At 41.3% G+C, this 20413-nt stretch overlaps 1 protein-coding gene across 1 annotated transcript; it reads left to right on the top strand.

Moving 5' to 3' along the window:
* The first annotated feature begins 1291 nt into the window (after positions 1-1291).
* On the top strand, positions 1292-19144 carry rab33a (RAB33A, member RAS oncogene family). The gene is made up of 2 exons (XM_076292641.1): positions 1292-1543; positions 18698-19144. The coding sequence occupies exons 1-2, from the start codon at positions 1292-1294 to the stop codon at positions 19142-19144; spliced, it is 699 nt and encodes a 232-aa protein (XP_076148756.1).
* Positions 19145-20413: the final 1269 nt, after the last annotated feature.

Consider the following 20413-nt stretch of genomic DNA (forward strand, 5'->3'; position numbering starts at 1 on the left):
ATTACATTTTTTGGTGCTGGATGAACCTCTTTATACAAAAAACGTATTTCTTGAGAATATTACATACTATACCATCAATAGGAAATACATACCATTTGAATCAGAATGAACAGTTCTATGAAATGATGTAAAATACATATGGCAATGTTGATATAATAATGAACAGTCTTTGAAAGTCCTCTCCAAATGTATATTCAAATTTGTCGAAATTTCATTTTATTCACATAAAAATTAATTTTCATCATATGTATCTACAAGATACAGAAAAAAAAGAGCAATTTGTGGGATATTTAACAAAAATGTATGCATAACAACTAATAATGAAGTCAGACACAATGGTTTAGATTTATTTGGTCTATAATAATAAACCATTTATTTGTATAGAAGCAAATGATACAGTAAATAAGAGTGACATAAAATTACCAGTACAGAAAGTAAATATACTGTATATTTATTTAAAGATGCTCTAAGCGATATTGCACGGTTTGTAAGTTAAACATTTTTTGTCACATACAGCAAACATCACTTCACAATCTGCTAGCTGCCTGTGCCCTGTCTGTGCCCCAGGCTCCAAAAACAACAAAAACAACTTGGTCCAGTCTGGACTATAAAAACATGACAAACTGTTCCAACCAATCACCGACGAGATGCGCATTTAGGAGAGTTTTAATTGCACGGGAGGGGGAGGGAGTACCTCTTGCATAGTTTGGAGGTGTGTTTTTAGCATGTCGTTCCTTACAATGTCTATTAGCTGTTCTAAAATCAGTGTAGGTCTAACGTAGGCTTATGGCCTCTCGGTGCTTATTGCTTAAATAGGCTACTTCATAAGTGTGCAAATATTTTTTTTTAAATTATGTTCGAAATAGCTCACAATAGGAAATCCAACTAAGCAGTGGGATATAATAATAATAATAATAATAATAATAATAATAATAATAATAGGCCTAATAATAATCGCCTGTGCAGTTTTCTGTTGTAGCCTAGCCTATTCCACCATAGCCTATTGGCCTTTGGTTTATTATAATTCAACCGACAGAATCTTCTGGAATAGTAGAAGCCCGTTCACACATCTGGCTGTTTGGCAATAGGCCCTTCACAACAGAAGATTTGACAGGTAGGCTTCCCATTATTCACCGATATTCAAAATAGGCTAGGCCTAGCACATAAGCCTACTGGCTTAAACTCTTTTTCGAATGAGGACGTTAGCCTATCCCACACATTGACATTTTCTCTTCTCCCCACCCCTCCCTTTCACATCCTCATCATTGATATACAGCATCATTGCTTCATTATGGCAAAAGAAGTGGAGGATAGGAAAAACGGGACCAATTCTGATCTCACATCATCTTTAGATTTTAGTTCGTCTTTGGTTCACAGTGTAAAGACGCGTATATTCAAAATTATTTTAATAGGGGATTCTAACGTGGGCAAGACGTGTCTAACCTTCCGATTTACTGGTGGAACCTTCCCTGACAAAACGGAGGCTACGATCGGTGTGGATTTCAGAGAGAAACCTGTGGAGATTGACGGCGAGATAATTAAGGTGAGAACTAGATAGAGTTGTATCTTATTTGTTAGTTTTCATTTCTTGAACATCTTTAAAAATGCGCCCAACTTCCCTAAAAATTATGCGAACCTAGGTTAGGCTACTCAGCGAGTTTACAGTGTCGCCCACTTCAATTTAGGCTATAGGCAAATGCTCGTGTTGTTGTTTGGTATAATTTAGGCTAGCAGCATATTAGGCCCTTGTTCCACAGGCTATGATTTTCCCAAATAGGACTAGGCTAGTTTGTCGAATCGAATTTGTTGTAGGCTAAGCCACTGCCAGGGGCTTGCCGCCGGTGGCGTGACACTTTTGGGCCCGGTTCCCCGATAACGATATACATGTAGGCTACTTATGAGGGTTTTCTACGATTCGTCTTAAGATCGTTCGTTTGGTTTTTCCGACTGTTTCCCGAACATGCCCGTAGCGTGAAAGCGTGCACCGCTAAGATGCGCTTAAGGGGAGCTGTCCACGTTAATAGTGCTGAAATATCCTCTAATTTGGTGATGTCCGGTGACTTCGTCACAGCTACCGTTTAAACTTTGGATCTACACAGTAGGCTATAGCCTGCTCAGTAGGCTATGCTACATCTGCCATGCCTGTTATGCTACTTGTGAGTCCCACTGTGAGTGCTGCCTTTTGGACTATCACTGAAAAAGACGTTTGAAGATGAGGAAGAGGTCGAATTAGAAAGTGAGGAAATGTGTAGGCTTAAATAACATAGCCTGGCTTAGATTTTGACACACCATGCTCCTTACTCTGCTCTTAGCTTATAGTCCTATTAAAAAATTGCCTACCCTACACTTAGACAAAGACAATTAGAAACTATTATGCCAATGTCTCGATTCATAACTTAATTGCATTTTTGTCCGCTTTTAATCACATTATTATGAACATTAAATGTATGCTATTTTGCATGCTAAAATCTGCTTCATCACAAGTAAATACATGCTCCCACTTCATATCATTCCCACTTCACTATCATTCAGCAGAACAATATTTCTTATCTTTCATATGCCGATGAAACACAATTATATATGTTTCTTCCAATAATCCTAGGCCAGTGAATGACCTCATTCAATGTATTTCTGATATTAAAACTTGGATGACCCAACACTTCTTAAAGCCTAATGATAATAAAACAGAGATTATTCTAGTAGGTCCTAAGGTCTTGAGACATCAGTTTTATTCATTGCTAACTCTCTTGTCTATGAAACCTTGTGAGGATGTCTAAAATGTGGATGTGATCTTAGATGCTAAATTTAACTTTCAGAAGCACAGGTTAGGTTAAATACTTTTTTTTTAAATTTCAAGCAGACTCTAAAAAGCTGGTTCATGCTTTTATAATTAGACTATAGTAACACTTTTTGCTGGATTGACAAAACAGACCTTAAACAAACTCCAGCTTATTCAAAATGCCGTGGCCAGAGTGCTCACCAGAACACAAAGACAAAGTCCTTTTAGGCAACTCCGTCCACTCGGCAGCCATATTGTAATGCTTTTTGGGCACTTTGCGGGCATCTGTTTTGGCAGAAATGCGCAAGGCTTCACGACACCAACCTTGCTCCAGCGGCGAGATCACAACACATGATTGGAACGATGTATTCACAACACACCATATGATTGGCACAATGTATTGACATGTAGATTTTTTTGCTACAAAAGGGGCGGGATATCTGTAGACAACTGCCGTATTGGCGTTACAAACTAACCCCATGCATTTCTATGGAGGATTTTTGGATTGCTGTGTCTCCTCATTAGAAAGTCTGTGACAAAGATCTTATCACATCACTCCAGTATTAAAATCACTCCATTGGCTCCCAGTAAAGCAAAGAATTAATTTTAAAATACTTCTTATTTTTAAATCATTGATGGGCGTAGCTCCCTCCTACATTTCTGACATGCTCATTGCATATACACTGGTCAGATTCCTGAGATCCTCAAATTAAAGATCTCCTCGCATTACCCAGAATTAACTCAAATTTAGCTCATGGTGCCTTTAGTCACTATGCCCCCACTCTCTGGACTTCCCTGCCTCCTGAACTAAGGACTGCTCCGACAGTGTATTGTTTTAAAATCAGACTAAAAACATATTTATTCACGAAGCTTTTGTTTTTGGAAAGATTATTATTATTATTATTATTATTATTATTATTATTACCAATTTCCAAATAATGGTGAATAACTAGTCATTGTGAGACGTATTTCGTAATATCTTTATAATTATAATTGTTTCCATTGTAATCGTGTTTTTGTAATGTTTTGCATGGATGTGCGCTGGTGCCCGTTCCTGTGGACGAGAGAAGCAGGGTTGTGCACCCGCCCATATCACTGTTGATAATGCGCTCTTAAAATAACATATTATCATTATTAGGACCTGAGCACCGAAGGAGTTAAGTCAGACAAGTTGTCATGATGTCAACATTGGGGGGGACCAAATCTGTGGTGGGGTCTGAGGGACCCCCAAACAGAATTTCAATACATTTCCTACCATGCAAAAATATATATAAAAGTCGTTAGTTAGGTCAGTCAATTAGGTTATTCCAAACTTTTTTTAGGGTGCAGTAAATGGAAGCTTTTGATAGCGCACACCACTAACGAAAAACGGAAAATCACCAGGACAAACCACTCAGGGGTGTAGGCTACTCTGGAACCATAGGTCACTAATTTGTGCATTATTTACGTTTGATTACATTTCAGATACGTGTTGGTTTCCTGTAGGCCTAGTATAGCGCTTTATTCTTTCTTTATTTTTCTATGTCCGAATATTGGGGGGGACATTTTGGTCATATTTGACCTCTTACGAACGTCTTAAGATTTGCCGACTGTTTCCCAAAACCATCGTAGCTTAAGAACGTTGTGAAAACACTCGTAGATCTACGAGTGCTCCAGAGTTCTCGTTACCGGCTAAGAGCGTCTTAACAGTACTTCTCACTGAGGTCACCAACAGGACATACAGAGGAATTACAACTTAGAATACATAATCCAATTTACGTTCCCATTCTTTATTGTGTTTACCTGATGAATCAGATTTTAGCGTGCAAAATAGTAGGCTTATAGCCTACATTTAATGGTCATAATAATGTGATGAAAAGCGGACAAAAATGCAACCCAGTTATGAAACGAGACGTTGCCAGAATAGTTTGCCATTATCTTTGCTAAGTGAAGGCTATAATTTATTAGGCCTATGAGGTAAAAGCAGAGAAAGGAACATGTGGTTTAGTCTGTACAGCATCAAAATCTAAGCCTACACATTTCCTCACTTTCTTACTCGACTTCTTTCTTATTTTCAAACGTGTTCTTAAGTGACACCGCGAAAAATTATTGCATGGTGCAACAATCTAATCTTAAATAATTACAATTATTTATGTCTGTGTGTGGTATGTAACCTAGCCTACTTAGGATGCTTACATGCAGATGTCAAAGTGTTTCTATTTTCGTATTGATGTGAATTAATGTGTAGATCCAAAGTTTGAATGGTAGGCCTATAGCTGTGACGTGCAGTCACCTGACATCAAATTAGAGGATATTTCAGAACTATTAACGTGGACAGCTCCCCTTAAGAGCATCTTAAGAGCAGTGCACGCGCGTTCACGCTACGAACATGTTCGGGAAACAGTCGGAAAAACCAAATGAACGATCGTAAGATGAATCGTAGAAAACCCTCTTAAGAGCGCGTCTCCGTCGTTATCGGGAAACTGGGCCCTGGGGCCTCATTTATAAAAGGGTTGCGTAGAAACCATCCTTCATTTGATCTTAGATAATTTCTGAAATGATTGTACGTGTGATTCAGAGAAAACGAACGTACGCACAAAAAAACGTGCGTATGCCACCCTTCCAGAAGTGCCCATTATAAATCACAAATGAACGTCAACTTGTGCGCAGACGGATGGTTTTAGGTGTCCGCCTTGTAAACACCCCCTCATCAATATCATTAGCATATGTTTTAATGAAATCAATGGCGTAAAAGCTGTAGCTTATGTAAAATTATATATTGAAAACATTGTATAGGCCTAGCCTATGCCATCTGATGTTAACTATATGCGTCAGTTCGAATAGCTAAAACGAATTATGTTTTTTCCAGCAAAGCTTTCTGGAAAGAGATCGTATGCATCCATGTCCATTGTCCTCTGCTCGCTTTCATTCCTTTTGCTTGCAGTAATGTGAATAATCAACATTTCGTATGTTTAGGCCTACTTTGTAGAAAAAAAATGGGTAGGCCTAGCTTATGAAGGAAAGACCTCTAGGCCTAGGCTATATAATCCTGTACGTTATGGTACAGTAGGCTACTGTACGTTTCCAACATGACCCAGGGTAATATGCTGATTTAGCCTACAAAACAGAGGACTAAATTATAAGCGTTATATGTCATGTAGGCTTAACGTTTCTTTTAGGGTAGGCTATGTTTTTGCTGAAAAAGTAGCCTAGTTCGCCAGTCGTTTTTCATTCATTCTGCATATCTTTGCTATCATTTTCTTTTAATAATGTCCAATCGCTTAAACATTGTCCTTTATTGTTTGCTTTAGGCTTACCTTTATATTTTATCCTACATTATTCAACTCACGTATTGTCATCTGATCTTGGGCACTGCCAGTCAAAAAAAGCAAACAGGTGCGCGCTCTGCACCTCTTTACGCAACTCCGACGCAACACTAAATATGAAGATGCCCTGCTTTCAGAGGATAACTTCCGTCCCTTGGTTGTGTAGGCTATATATGATATAAAATATCTATAGCCTACATTGTATAGCTTACAGTCAAATATTACCTTTCTGTTACGAAGCTGGGAATAGGCCTATGAGCGCAAATAAGGATGTAGTGGAGGCTAAACGCGAGTAAACGCAGTTTATCCACCTGAAATTTCAGAAATAGAGTTTAGGCCTACCCACCTCTTATTAGAGTTTATCCACCTCTCAAAAAAGTTTATTCACTTTTAACATTCAAAACTGTATGATCAAATACTATCCTATATTCCCAATACTGCACAATAACCTCCAACATTATCAAACTGTTCGAATGCCTTTTTGAATGCCTTCCTCTCCTAAACGAGGGCAATTGGACATTTGATGGTCAATATTAGATTGGTGAGAACACTAAATATACTAGATCACCTGTAAGAATGTTTCAATTATTCTATCGCCTTGGTGGTTTTTTTTTAGATATTGTGAAATAAGTAAGATATACTGTACGTCTTTTCAGGGCTACGGTTCTCATTAGCAGTTTTATGCCAAACCATGAAACATTAAGCTGCGTCCAAAAACGTCTTTAAAAATCTTCTGATATTGATCATGCATATGGCAAAGAAAGACATGAGATCGTTGGTCTTGGAATTTTGAAAATGCATCGCACTTAGACCTCAGATTACTTGCAGTACCCCGGCATTACCACAAGGAAATGGTCGTACGTCAAGTTTGAACCTGACGTGGAGATAAGCACTTTTCCACGTCAAAGACGGTTTTTATAAATCTGAGCGTTGGCATGGATTTGAGCGTACGCACGGTCTAAGATCAAATCTGTGCGTAAGAACGCTTTATAAATGAGGCCCCTGGTCTCTGATTCAGGACTGGCTTGGCACTAGGAATATGCCACTTGTAGCCCATTTCCTGGACACGTCTGTGCTTGATGCAGACTCCAGATTAGGCGAGGTGAGAGGCACATATGGAGCACAGCTGAAGACGCACTGTCACAAGGTGTAAGCAACTCCTCTGCAGGATAAATGCCCTTACGTTTTTTATTTAGTAAATTCAGTATGAACATTTTTGGGGTAAGTGTTGCTTTTTTCAGGCTATGTTTGCAATGGTAACCTATTGTCAGTCAATAGTGAAAGTAACTGTGTAGAACTGTTTTGTCGTTGACTATGAGACCACGGTGAAGTTAGTTTCACTTTGCCAATGAGTTCAAATAATAGACGAGTGTAGAGGCGTGTAGGCTATATACTCTGTTAGGTTTTAGTAAAGCATGGTTTAGGGGAATGACTGTTCCATACGGTCTTACGTGCAAGCTGATTCCTTCATGTCTCACGTGCGCCGGTGACCATCAAAATACCAATGCGCTGTTTGAAGTTGCGCTGCTTTCTGTTAAAGGGAATGACAGATGGCACTCTCATTGGTTTAAAGGTTGTTATGCCCAAAACACACCCATGACTGATTAAGAAACATAAGGCCCACCTTCTTGCGCCATGCGCCGAACGTTTGATAACGTTTCATAACTAAACCACACCCAATGTGTACTGGACAAACCCCGAAAATGTTTTAAACTATCGCCAGTGACCATGCGTTCAGTGGAGATGGTTGTGGACTTCAGGAAGAACTCAGCCCCACCCCCACCCCCCCATCACCCTGTGTGGCTCCCCTGTAGACTCTGTGGAGTCCTTCTGCTTCCTGGGCATCATCATCACCCAGACCTCAAGTGGGAGCTGGACACCAGTGCCCTCACCAAAAAGGCACAGCAGAGGATGTACTTCCTGCAACAGTTGAATAAATACAACCTGCCAAAGCCAATGATGGTGCTCTTCTACACCTCCATCATTGAGTCCATCCTCACCTCCTCCATCACCATCTAGTACGCAGCGGCTTCTGCCAAGGACAAGCGCAGACTGCAGCGTATCATTCACTCTGCTGAGAGGGTGATTGGCTGCTGTCTTCCATCCCTCCACGACCTGCATGCCTCCAGGGCCCTGGGGCGGGCAGGTAGGATTGTGGCTGACCCCTCCCACCCTGGACACAGTCTCTTTGAGCCATTCCAGCAGGAGGCTGCGGTCCATCAGAACCAAAACCTCACGGCACAAACTTAGTTTCTTCCCGACTGCAGTTGGCCTCACAAACAAAGCCAGGGTCCCCCACTGGTACTAACACTAACTCTTACCTTGACCCCCACAAACACCATACAGTCACACTGCACAACTAAGAGATACAGTGCAACCAGAAAGTTTTCAGACCCTTTCAAGTTTTCCACATTTTGTTTCGTTTCAGGCTCATCTTAAAATTGATTCAATTATTTTTTTTCCTCATCAACAATTCCTACACACAATACTCCAACACTCCACAAAAAAGCAGGTTTTTGGAGTGTTTTGTAAATTTATAAAAATAAATATTTTAAGGTTCACATGTTAGCCACTAATACATACCTAATTTATACCTGTATTAGTGACTTGTAAGGCAACATTAATCATTTGTTAGGTGTGTATTCACAAATTTCTTGTTCATGACGAATTAGGCCTTTATTCTTGATATAATCTTAATAATGACCTAGTAAGCCTTCATCTCTAAGTACTAATTAGTAGTAAGTACCAAAAGAGAATATGTATAACCCACGAGTATACTGTCTGAATAAATCCCGAATAGTGGGAGAACAGTTGTAGAATAAGCAAGTATATGGCTCAACCTCATTGCTGTATTTCACTGCCCAGGTTGCTGTGTCAAACAGCACTTAACAACTGGAAGATTGGCTCCCATTCTAAAGTGGAAACTGGTTCCTTAGCAGCAAGCACGTTATCATCAGTAATACCTACAGTATGCAGTATGTACTTACTAGTCATGAATTGGTTCTATATTCTAAAGTCAGGCATTACACTCCCTCTGATAAAAACAATTACATGGTGGGAACAGTCTAGAGACTATAACCCCTGATCAATACACTCTTTACCTTTAATACATTACATAATGTGCACAGTTTTATACTCAATTCGGAAATGCTAGTTTAAACTTTACCATGCAACAGCCAAATTTGTATTTAGACATAATACATAAAATACCACTGTCTTATCTGGGCCTAAGCTTGTTTAAAATGGACTGAGGTAATGTGGAAAAAGGTCCTGTGTTTAGACCAATCAAAAGGTGCAATTATTTTTGGAAATCATGGACTCATCTGGACTAAAGAGGAGAGGGCCTACAGTATCTAAGTATCTAACCTATCCAACTTGTTTTAGTGCTCAGTTTGAAACTCAACATATATGACGATGTGGAGGAGCATTAGTGCCTACAGCATGGGCATCTTGCACATCTGGAAAGACACAATCAATTCTGAATGATGTATACAGGTTTTAAGCAACATATGCTGTCATCCAGGCAATGTCTTTTCCAGAGAAAACCTTGAATATTTCAGGAAAACAATGCCAAAATGAATTCTGCACATATTTAAACAGTATTTCTCCACAGAGGAAGATTCCAGATGCTAAAATGGTATGCCTGCAGTCCAGACCTGTAAAATTAGGTGCACCATGGTATGAAAAAACATGATTAAGAATATCCCATACTGTTGAGCAACTGCAATATATCGGGCAGAAATGGGACAACATTTCATGGTCTCTCATGGTCAACTGGTCTCCTCAGTTCCTAAACATTTACAGAATGTTGTTAAATAAAGGGGTGAAGCACTACAGTGGTAAACATTCCCTGTCCCAACTGTTTTGAAACATGTTGTTAGCATAAAATTCAAATTCTAAAAAGGATAGTTCTGGTAAAATCCAGCACAAATATACACCTTGACCGCATTTCGTTCTATATTACTGCGCTACCATAACTTGATACAAAAGTTAAAATAGCTATGTCTCGACGTTGCTTGTCAACCATTCAGATAGAGGAAATATATTTCTTGGCGGAAGAATGATTATCTATGAATAAAGCCTTACATGTCTCCTTGCTGTGCCTTTATTTTATGAAATCTTGCAAGAAATATGTAGTAACCATTTTAGAAAAGCAATAAGCCACTCGAGTCTAGGTTACACTGATTTTAGAACAAGGGGAGTTTTAGGCATTCTGCTAGCGCGTTGTGCCTAGGTTACACTAAAATCAGTGTAACCTATGGCCTCTCAGGGCTCATTGCTTAAATGAACATAATATTTACCATGAAATAGTTCAAATTTAAATTTTCAACATTTGATATGTTGTCCATGTCCTGTTTACGAGACTTGTATATTCTGTTTTTATTTGCATTTTACACACCGCCGCAACGTTTTCTGATTTGGGGTTGTATCTGGGAAACGTTTTGGTGCTGCACAGGTTGACCTGTTTGCATGGAAGGTGACCTGCTATTGTGAGCCGTGGTTTTCAATTCACAATGACCACCTACCGCTGGGGATGGATGCATCACATTTGTTAGATCTCAGGGCTGTATTTTCGGTTTTGGCACAACACATGTGCAGCTGATGTGTTGCGCTGCTGTGAATATGTGGCCATTGTAGCAATGAGTGCTGTGTTATACATATTTCCGTTGGTTAAAGGATAAGTTCGGTGTGATATTGACCTAAAGTGTGTTGAAACATGATACAGAGTGGGAATTTTTGTCTCATAGCCCATCTTGGCTTGTCCCCTGCACTCCTCACAAATCACTATTTTACACCATTTACGAGGCCCAAAGTAGCTCCACACTTCATTGGTAGACTTCCGAGGGCCCTGACATTTAAAACGAGACATTGAGAACTTTGAAAAAGCACTGGTAGTTTATTTAATTTCAATTTAATTGTACTTATAGAGCGCCAAAACATTACACATGTCTCATGGCGCTTTACAGAGTGTTAGACAATCAGAGAAAAGAAAAGAAAAACTCCCTAGAATTGGAGATACATATAGGAAGAAACCTTGAGCAGATCCACAACTCAAGGGCCTGACCCATCTGCCTAGGGTCAGATGCATGACAGTAAGGTCTGTATACAGTACATGACAAATGCATAAGTTAGTCAGGTGTAGAGAATAGGACATGGTGTTTAAAACCACCTGAGGTGAATGTTACAAGAGGTGGGATGGTTACATACCCGGTATAATAATGCATTAATCCTAATGTAGTGTCAGAAAGTTCAAATAGTCCAGCGTAGGAAATGGAATTGGAATTAGGAGTTGTCATAGGGCAAATGGTGGGTCAGCAGTACGGACCAGGAATCCGTATTGGGATTACTGAAAATTACTGAAAACCTCCAAGACGATTTATACAGACAGTACCTTCACAAAGTTTTCCTTGAAATCTCGCGTGTCACGGGAAGTGGATTGACGAGAAAGAGCGAAACTGCAGCTCATATGTGATATGAACCATCCTGTCTTCGTCTTATTCTCATAACTTATCCTCCATTATGTCAGCTGAAGCTGCAGTCCGTAGGCTATATGCACATGTACCGGTCACTCCTTCTTCACATGTACAGCACGTCTTCCATCAACATTACTAATGCGAGTATTCATGTATCAGCTGTAGTTTCTAGTCAATCAACTTCCCGTGACACGCGAGATTTCAAGATGGCGGCGCCCGGAAAACTTTATCTTTGTCTGTATAAATTGTCTTGTAAATAAACTACCAGTGCTTTTTCAAAGTTCTCAATGTCTCGTTTTAAATGTCAGGGCCCTCGGAAGTCTACCAATGAAGTGTGGAGCTACTTTGAAATAATGAAATATATAATAATTCACTAGTTCACATTCCTGAATTTGCATAAAGACATAAAAGCATAATACATAAAAGCATAATAGAAAAGCATGTTTGGCGAGGTCTCTGGCCATGGTCCTGAAGGGCTTCGCGGAATCGTGCCGGAGTCGACTGCGCAGGCAGGAGTCGGGCAGGATTCCGCCATACACCCCCTTATTCTTTAACTATGGAAGACGGGAGGCGTAAGGGGAGGTGGTGGGTTGCGAGCGGAGTAACACCGATGCTGCAACTTCGGCAGGTAGACTGCGAATAAATAACCTGACTGATTGAAGAAGGAGGCGTGGCAAATTCCGTCACGCTCCTCCCGAACTTCCGTTTGTAAAACGCCATTTCACTAGTTCACATTCCTGAATTTGCATAAAGACATAAAAGCATAATACATAAAAGCATAATAGAAAAGCATGTTTGGCGAGGTCTCTGGCCATGGTCCTGAAGGGCTTCGCGGAATCGTGCCGGAGTCGACTGCGCAGGCAGGAGTCGGGCAGGATACACCCCAAAAATTGCATTTGAAGATGAAGGACCCTATGGCAAGAACCACGCTGAGCAAATTCAATGGGAGTGCGCGAGGTGCGCTTCCTCAGATCAGAGATTTGATCTGATATATGAGTGATAGGCGTCGGAGGACCACCGGCCGAGAGTTTTGAGGGCTTGATCGGACAGACCGTTATTTGCCGCAGTGGTGGCTGCACCAATCCTAAAGAATAAGTTGAGTAACGGTCTGCTGGGATTCCGACTTGCGTTAGAACAGCTTTGAGCTGCATTTGAAAACAGAAGCAAGTGACGGAGCGTCCGTCGTCTGTATCAAATGGGGGATCTAATGGGGATGCGATAGAGGAACGACTTGAATTAAGACAGCCAGGGGCGCCTGTCGTCTATGGCAGATGGAGGTCTAATGATGATGCAAATGCCAATCTATGAGTTGACATGCAAAACAGCAAACTTGTTTGGCAAGATCCCTAACCAGGGTGAAGGAGTGCTTAGCGGATTGGTCAGACCACCAGCCGCGGTGGTGGCTGTACCAATCCTGAAGTAATGGGAAGCTTGAGAGCTAACTTAACAGGCATGCACTTGCACACATAACATGCACTTAACATGACATGCAGGGCAATGAGCTAGCAGTTGCAGAGCTCGGGGTCAGTGCAGGGGAGTACAGCTTGCAGTTGCAGAGCTCGGGGTCAGTGTAGGGGAGTACAGCTTGCAGTTGCAGAGCTTGGGGTCAGTGCAGGGGAGTACAGCTTGCAGTAGCAGAGCTCGGGATCAGTGCAGGGGAGTACAGCTTGCAGTAGCAGAGCTTGGGACCAGTGCAGTGGGAATAGAGGACTGATGTAGTTGCTGATGCTCATGGCATGTGATTCGAAGATTTGTGAGTGATTCATAAAGTTAACATTCCAAATTACGATCTACAATTCTGCTGTTTGGCAAGATCCCTAGCCAGGGTCATGGAGTGCTTTGCAGGGATCTTGCAGGAGTGTACTGCGCTGGCAGGAATCAAGCAGGATCCATGTCATGTGATCACCCCAAAAAATGCAACCCAATTGAAAAGACCCTGGGTAGGACCATGTAGGTTATAGATAAGGTGAAAGGTATCTAAGGCGCCTAGAGTATTGTACTACTCGGGTAGACCGTTATTTGCCTGAATGAAACCCAAACGGTCTGTGCCAATACCAATATGCGTTGGTAGATATCCGAGTTGCCCTTAAAACCAATGAGGGTTACATGTGCAAAAAATGTCAAATATATGCTATAAGGGGATCTTAGACATTACATAGCATACACATGGTCTGAATATAAGGATAGTTACTGAAAGGTGATAAATGGGTGTTACAGGTTTCTACTTTGCTGTATTAAGTTTGTAGAGAACACTGAGCTACCTAGCATTATGGTAGCCAATCTAGAGAGTAAATATGAACCTGTAGCAAACACTTTAATGGAGGCAGTTTGCATTCAAGAGCATGAGAAGAAATTTAGAGAATGAGAGCAAGCGGCTAGGCTGGAGTAGGTTAGGCATTGACACGTAGATTAGTACAAGTGAAGAGCCTGAAGAGCCATCTTGAAGCTAAAACTGATTAATGGATGTTAAGAAACCCATGCTTGGCGGAGTCTATGGCTCGGCCAAATTGCTCTGGGGGGATCGTGCAGGAGTCACTGTGCAGGCAGGAGTCAGCAGGATCCGTGTATACAGCCCAAAGATGAGGGCAACTAAGGCACCTTAAAAAATGAAGCAAAAGGGTTTGTAAAGAGCAAAACATGAAGAGCGGAAAGAGAAGATTGACCTGGGTGTGATCTGGAAAACATTGTTAGAAGGATGCGGTGACCAGTGTTTCCCACAGAATTGAATTCCAATTGTGGTGGTTGGTTTGCAGAATTAACTTGAATGGAACAGTTTATCAAATTAGCACAGCGTGGTTATGATGCTAACCAGATTTAAGCACAATTTAATACAACCTGGAAAATCATTGTGTGGTGGTCAATGTTGATATTGTGGTAGGCCGCTACAAATAAGTAAATGTATGGGAAACACTGGGTGACCCCATGGGTGGTGGCACCAATCCAGGGAAAGAGGGGTGAGGGAGAACCAGGGACGCGGTCCCTGGCTGGGGAAGAGACACGGGCACGAACGCGGTTCACGCCGGTGGGAGATGATGGGGAAAGGGGAAAGGTAGCGACGCGGTCGCTACAGGGGAGGGGGAGGAGGTTGCACAGCACCCTGGGTCTGCAAAGAGAAGAGGCTTGATTAGCTGGAATAGAGAAAAGAGACCGCAGTAGTGGAAGGCAAGGTAGAGGGCTGCACGCGGGCACCCATAACTTGCTGGGTTGACAAAGCATGTTGCATGGACAAAGGGAGAGATGCCGGAGGAACGGAGCTCCACACAACGGCGCAGGTGCTTGGCTGATTGGCTAGCAGGAGGGAAAGAGAAAAGGATTGAGCTCAACACTCTGACTGAGGACAAGTTTCAGGAGAAAATCAGGAAAGTGTTGGCCTTGATTTGAAATTGTTTAAGAATGTATATTTTAGCCAACACCTATCAAGCAATTCAAATGAGCAAATTACATTTAGCCACAAAGTACAATGGAGACGATAGTAGTAGTTGTAGGCTGTTGCTTACAACATGCTTTGATGATACAGGCCTAACACCCCAGGATAGTGCATATAATTACATAGAGTTGTGATAATTGAGTTTGAGTAATCCAGGGATAGCAATAGCGCCAATTTAGCAATATGAGGTGCTATGGAAACCAGGAAGTAATTAAAATTGTAGCTAACAGCAAGAAAAGTGGTGAGCAGCACATTATTAGAGAGGATTCCAAGGACCAGCAGAGCTACACACTGGTGTAGGTGCTTCCATGGTCAGCTAGGAGTGTAACAGAGCAAAGCTACACGCTGGTGTACCTGTGCTCCCATGGTCAGCTAGGGAAGGCTTTAATATGCTGGCACTCTCAACACAGAGGAAGGCGAAAAACTCCCAAACACTTTAAAGGAGAAAAAATTCCTTCCTTGCCCTCTTAGCAATGAGCGACAGAGCAACAGCTCCTGTGTATCAGCTGCCTTACGGCCAAAGCCGGCATTGAGGTGGGGGTAAAAGCGGCAAAACAGACCTCAACTCCGCATCTCACACACACTGGGACTCCATATTTGTGCATGGATCAGAATGATACCAGATTGTTGCGGCACAGAATCTGGCCGAATGACAGTTCAGCTTGGTGTTCATTAAAGGTTAGCATCATGAACACCGCAGCGCAATGCGTTCAATACTAATGCATATTAAACTGTTCTTATCACAAATCAAATGCTGAGATAAGACTCTTTAAACAGGCAAAGTGGTAGCAGTCAGCAACATGTAGATGCGTTAGCTGTAGAACGCAGCTGAGTTTGTTAGCTGTTTGTTATGTAGGTCTACTACTTATCTTTAATGAGAGAAACTCGTCACAGCAATTGAGACTTTAAAGTTATTATTGAAATCATGTAGCAGGAATTAGCCTACAAGCTAAGCTAGAACCCACTGCATAGCCCACGGTGACACACACGGACTAGCAGGAGTAGGCTAGTCAGTAGCCTACTAAAAACAGTAGGCTAGGTAATTTTAGCTAACGTTATACAATTACCCTTGGCAAACGGCAGCAGTTTGTAGCCTAGTGCCAACTTCATGTGTAGGCCTAGGCTTACCATTAGCCATCTGCAACGAGGGAAGCTAGTTGCTTGCTAAAACAAACAAAGTGGCAAGAGATGTAACGTGTTAGAAGTTACAAGCTGGGACCCATGCAAATCAAGGAATACAGGCACATTGGCTACTGAAGCAAATTTGAGTGACAAACAACTTAGGAGACAACACGTTGGTTAACACGATTCCAAGCAAACTTTACCAAAGAACCACGATAGACTGGAAGCCTGATTTATCAGAAATGTCACGTCTATATAACATGGCCGCTTGCAATGTTCAAGTGTGATTCACAGGATATTTAGCCTAAACTGACTTCAGTTCACCCTATGCCTCTAGACAAGCACTCCGTGAGCCTGTAGCAGCTAACTATTAACACAGCCAATGTGACCGAAAAGTTGTTAGCTAAAAACAAGTAAGGCATAGCTAAACAAGTGCCTTCATCTAGTAGGCTATAGCCTACATGTTTGTGACATGTATCTCAACATTCAGCAGGAACGAGTGGGCTTTACAACAGCTCTAATACAAAGCAACAAGATAAGAACTACCTCCCTGCAGTAGTTTCCCACGCAACCTAGACCATGAAAGTCTGTAACAGAGAGTGGGCAGCAAGTTCTGTTTGAGACAAGCGAGCTAACCGGTAGTCACTGCGAGCGGAGTAACACCGATGCTGCAACTTCGGCAGGTAGACTGCGAATAAATAACCTGACTGATTGAAGAAGGAGGCGTGGCAAATTCCATCACGCTCCTCCCGAACTTCCGTTTGTAAAACGCCATTAAAATAGTTATTTATTTGCATGGCTAGCCCGATGCCCAAGGCACTCACATTGAATGCCTGTTGGTAGCATCAGCTAGCTAGCGCCGGATTTCGGAATGCAGGACAAGCCGACCCAATCCGTGAATTAGTGAAACACACTCAGCACACAGTGAAGTGAAGCACATACTAATCCCGGCACAGTGAGCTGCCTGCAACAACAGCGGCGCTTGGGGAGCAGTGAGGGGTTTGGTGCCTTGCTCAAGGGCACTTCGGCCATGCCTACTGGTCGGGTTACAAGTCCGAAGCGCTAACCAGTAGGCCACGGCTGCCCCATGTTTCAACACACTTTAGGTCAATATCACACCGAACTTATCCTTAAATGTCGAGTGAACTTGACTGAAAGAAAACATAAGGTTATGAATATAATTTCAGTTCTCTGAAGGAGAACACGAGACCCCTTTCTAGCCTAATTGACTCCCTGAACCTGGGGCCGTATTCACAAAGAATTTTAAGGCTAAAAGTAGCTCCTAACTGGCGAATTTAGGAGTAACTCCTAAAAATAATGGGCGTGTCACTCCTAACTTTAGGACTCCTAATTTTTTTCACTAAAAGTAATTCACGAAGCATTTTAGACCTAAAAGTAGCACCTAAGTCTGGGACAGCTTAAAAGAAGTCAAGAGGACTCCTAACTAACTAAGACCTATTCACAAACAGCTTTTTGTGGCATTTCACGTTGCGATGTTTTTAAATGGGTATGCGGCAACAGGAGCTTCCAATCGCGAGGGAACAATGTTGCATTGTAGGCATAAAAGGGATGCTATAACGCCACCAACAACAACCAAAACTACTCATTGTCAACATGTAAATTAAATGTAACGTTTCATTGTGAATCAAATTAAAATGTTCTCCTCTTTGCAAACGTAGGCATATGGTGACAGATTAATTTAATAATGTTGCAAAGATAGCCTAGCCTACTGCATCAATCCGTAGGCCTATGTTTCATTAGGCTACTAGGCTTGTTTTACCTTACTCTTTATTCATTTAGGCTAGGCCTTTATTCAGTTATTAATCATCTTCCGTCCTTCGCACTACTTGTGTAGCGCATGCATTCTCAGACCTGTCACCTGTCACTCATCATCGTAAGGGAGGTGTTTGGAATCATTCCCGCGTTCCAATCATCAGTGATGATATATACAGTATAGCCCCGAATGCCCAGGTCTAACGGCGCGCCTGATCAGTGGAAACAGAATGCACCTGAGCTCAATGTTGAGCTTGATCGCAAAGGCTGTGAATACTTATGTACAAGTGATTTCTTCATTTTTTATTTTAAATAAATTTGCAAAAAATCTCAAACAAACTTAAAACTTTTTTAAAGATGTTATTATGGGGTATTATGTGTAGAATTTTGAGGAAAAAAATAAATGTAATCCATTTTGGAATAAGGCTGTAACATAACAAAATGTGGAAAAAGTGAGGCGCTGTTTTAATAGGACAGTGGTGAGATTGACAGGATATACTGTATGAGTGAGAGAGAGAGATGGGAGTAGGATTGAGAAATTACCATTGGTCAGATTCGAACCCTGGGCAAATAAAATGTGGTATGGATTCTGCTGTTTTGCACCACTGTACCACAACCCAATGCCATTTCAGATTTCCATTTTTTAATGTGCATTTAGATTTGAACAGTTCCTCTGAATAGAATTACTGTGCAAAAATATGACAAAGCTGAATTAAAGAGAACCATCAACTTTTAAATAAGAGTAAATCATAGTATTCACTGTAATTTATGACATTTGATTTGTATAGCCTAAATGTTGAACACCATTCTCTTGTAGGTACAGGTATGGGATACTGCTGGACAGGAGCGTTTCAGGAGAAGTATGGTGGAGCACTATTACCGCAATGTACATGCAGTCATCTTTGTCTATGATGTCACCAAAATGACCTCCTTCCAGAATCTCAAGTTATGGATACAGGAATGCAATAGCCATCATGTCTCACCTTTGGTTCCACGGGTTTTGGTGGGCAACAAGTGTGATTTGGTGAGCCAGATTCAGGTGCCTTCTAACACAGCTCTCAAGTTTGCAGATGCTCACAACATGCTGTTGTTTGAAACATCTGCCAAAGACCCCATAGAGAGCCAAAATGTGGACTCTATATTTATGTGCCTGGTTTGTCGGCTTAAAGCTCAGAAATCCCTGATCTACAGGGATGTGGAGAGGGAAGATGGCAAAGTGAAGCTGTCGCAGGAAACAAATACAAGAAAACACTGCTCATGTTGAATGCCACCACAGCAGAGGTTTCCTTACATCAATACCAGAAAATAATAATAAAAACTGTTTAAACCAAATACACGTATCCTTCATTTTCTTGTGACTTCATAACAAACTGATGTAAAATGTTATGTCTATGTGTCTCACACAACATTGTTAAGTGAAACTGATAAACCATAGTCTGCTCTAACAAGCCTCTGTGAATGTGGATGCATGGTGCATTTGAAGTGAAATATACAATCTGACCCCCCCCCCCTCCCCTCAATGGCCTGAAAACAATTTTGCATCCCTTAGTACACCACTTTTGTCTGTTGTACTCATACATGGCCTGCTTAACAAGGCAAGTCATGGTTTTGAAACAAAATGAGACGATACTGGTGTTTGAAAGAGTACTCTTTCTTTGGCTTTTACATCATGAATGACACAGCCTTAGTGGCAGTTCCAAAAAAGTATACAAATAAAAAGCACATTGAGCAAACATTAAGCAAACGTGTCCCCTGTCTGAAAGCATATTTAAAACGTTTACTGAAATTCTGGTTAAAGTGCTTTTATACTAACCAGTTTATGGTTGGCCTGTGACAGGGGAGTTGAGAGTATAGCACTAATTGATCATCCATCCTTTGCAACATTTTTGCTGTTATTAGCTTCTGAACTACAGTATGTGTATAGTCAGAGTACAACATCAATCATCAATTACATTCAGATATAGTGTATGGATTGTGTAGGCCTTTGAAGGCATTTTACAACATTCTTATGTTCACCCACTATCAGCCAGTTCATGAGTGAGTAGATTTATATGTAAGGAATACAGTTTTGAATATGACCGTCAACTTATTTGAATGTCACTCAGCAACCGTCAAAATTTACAGTGGTCTCTTAATTTTTTCCATTTAAAGAATCCTCCATTCCCAGCCTTTCATTTGTGTTCTGTAAACAGGTAATTTCTGGCTTACGTCACTGAAAAGAATAACGTTAAAGCTAGTGAAAAACCCCTGGTAATATTTGGCTTGATCAGAAATGGTCCTTTACACAAGATTTCCTCAGTCCCCCTCGCATTTAACATTTCCAGTGTCCACCGGATCTGCAAGGCATCCATTCCAGACAGCAGACTGGACAAAGGATTCAAATTGTATGCATCCCTATATAGTGACAACTACAAGGGTAAGTTGTTACAATACCTTCGAGTGATGATGTCAGTGTCATTCTCTCTGTGTGGGACATATTCCAGTTATGTTCAATCGTTGTATCACTACAATAAGATGGATGACTGGGCTTTGT

Source organism: Alosa pseudoharengus, unplaced genomic scaffold (assembly GCF_046254945.1).
Source record: "Alosa pseudoharengus isolate Yale_2024_CS ecotype anadromous, Long Island Sound unplaced genomic scaffold, YU_APseudo_1.1 YU_APseudo_1.1_scf_19, whole genome shotgun sequence".
In the NCBI taxonomy this organism is placed as follows: domain Eukaryota; kingdom Metazoa; phylum Chordata; class Actinopteri; order Clupeiformes; family Clupeidae; genus Alosa; species Alosa pseudoharengus.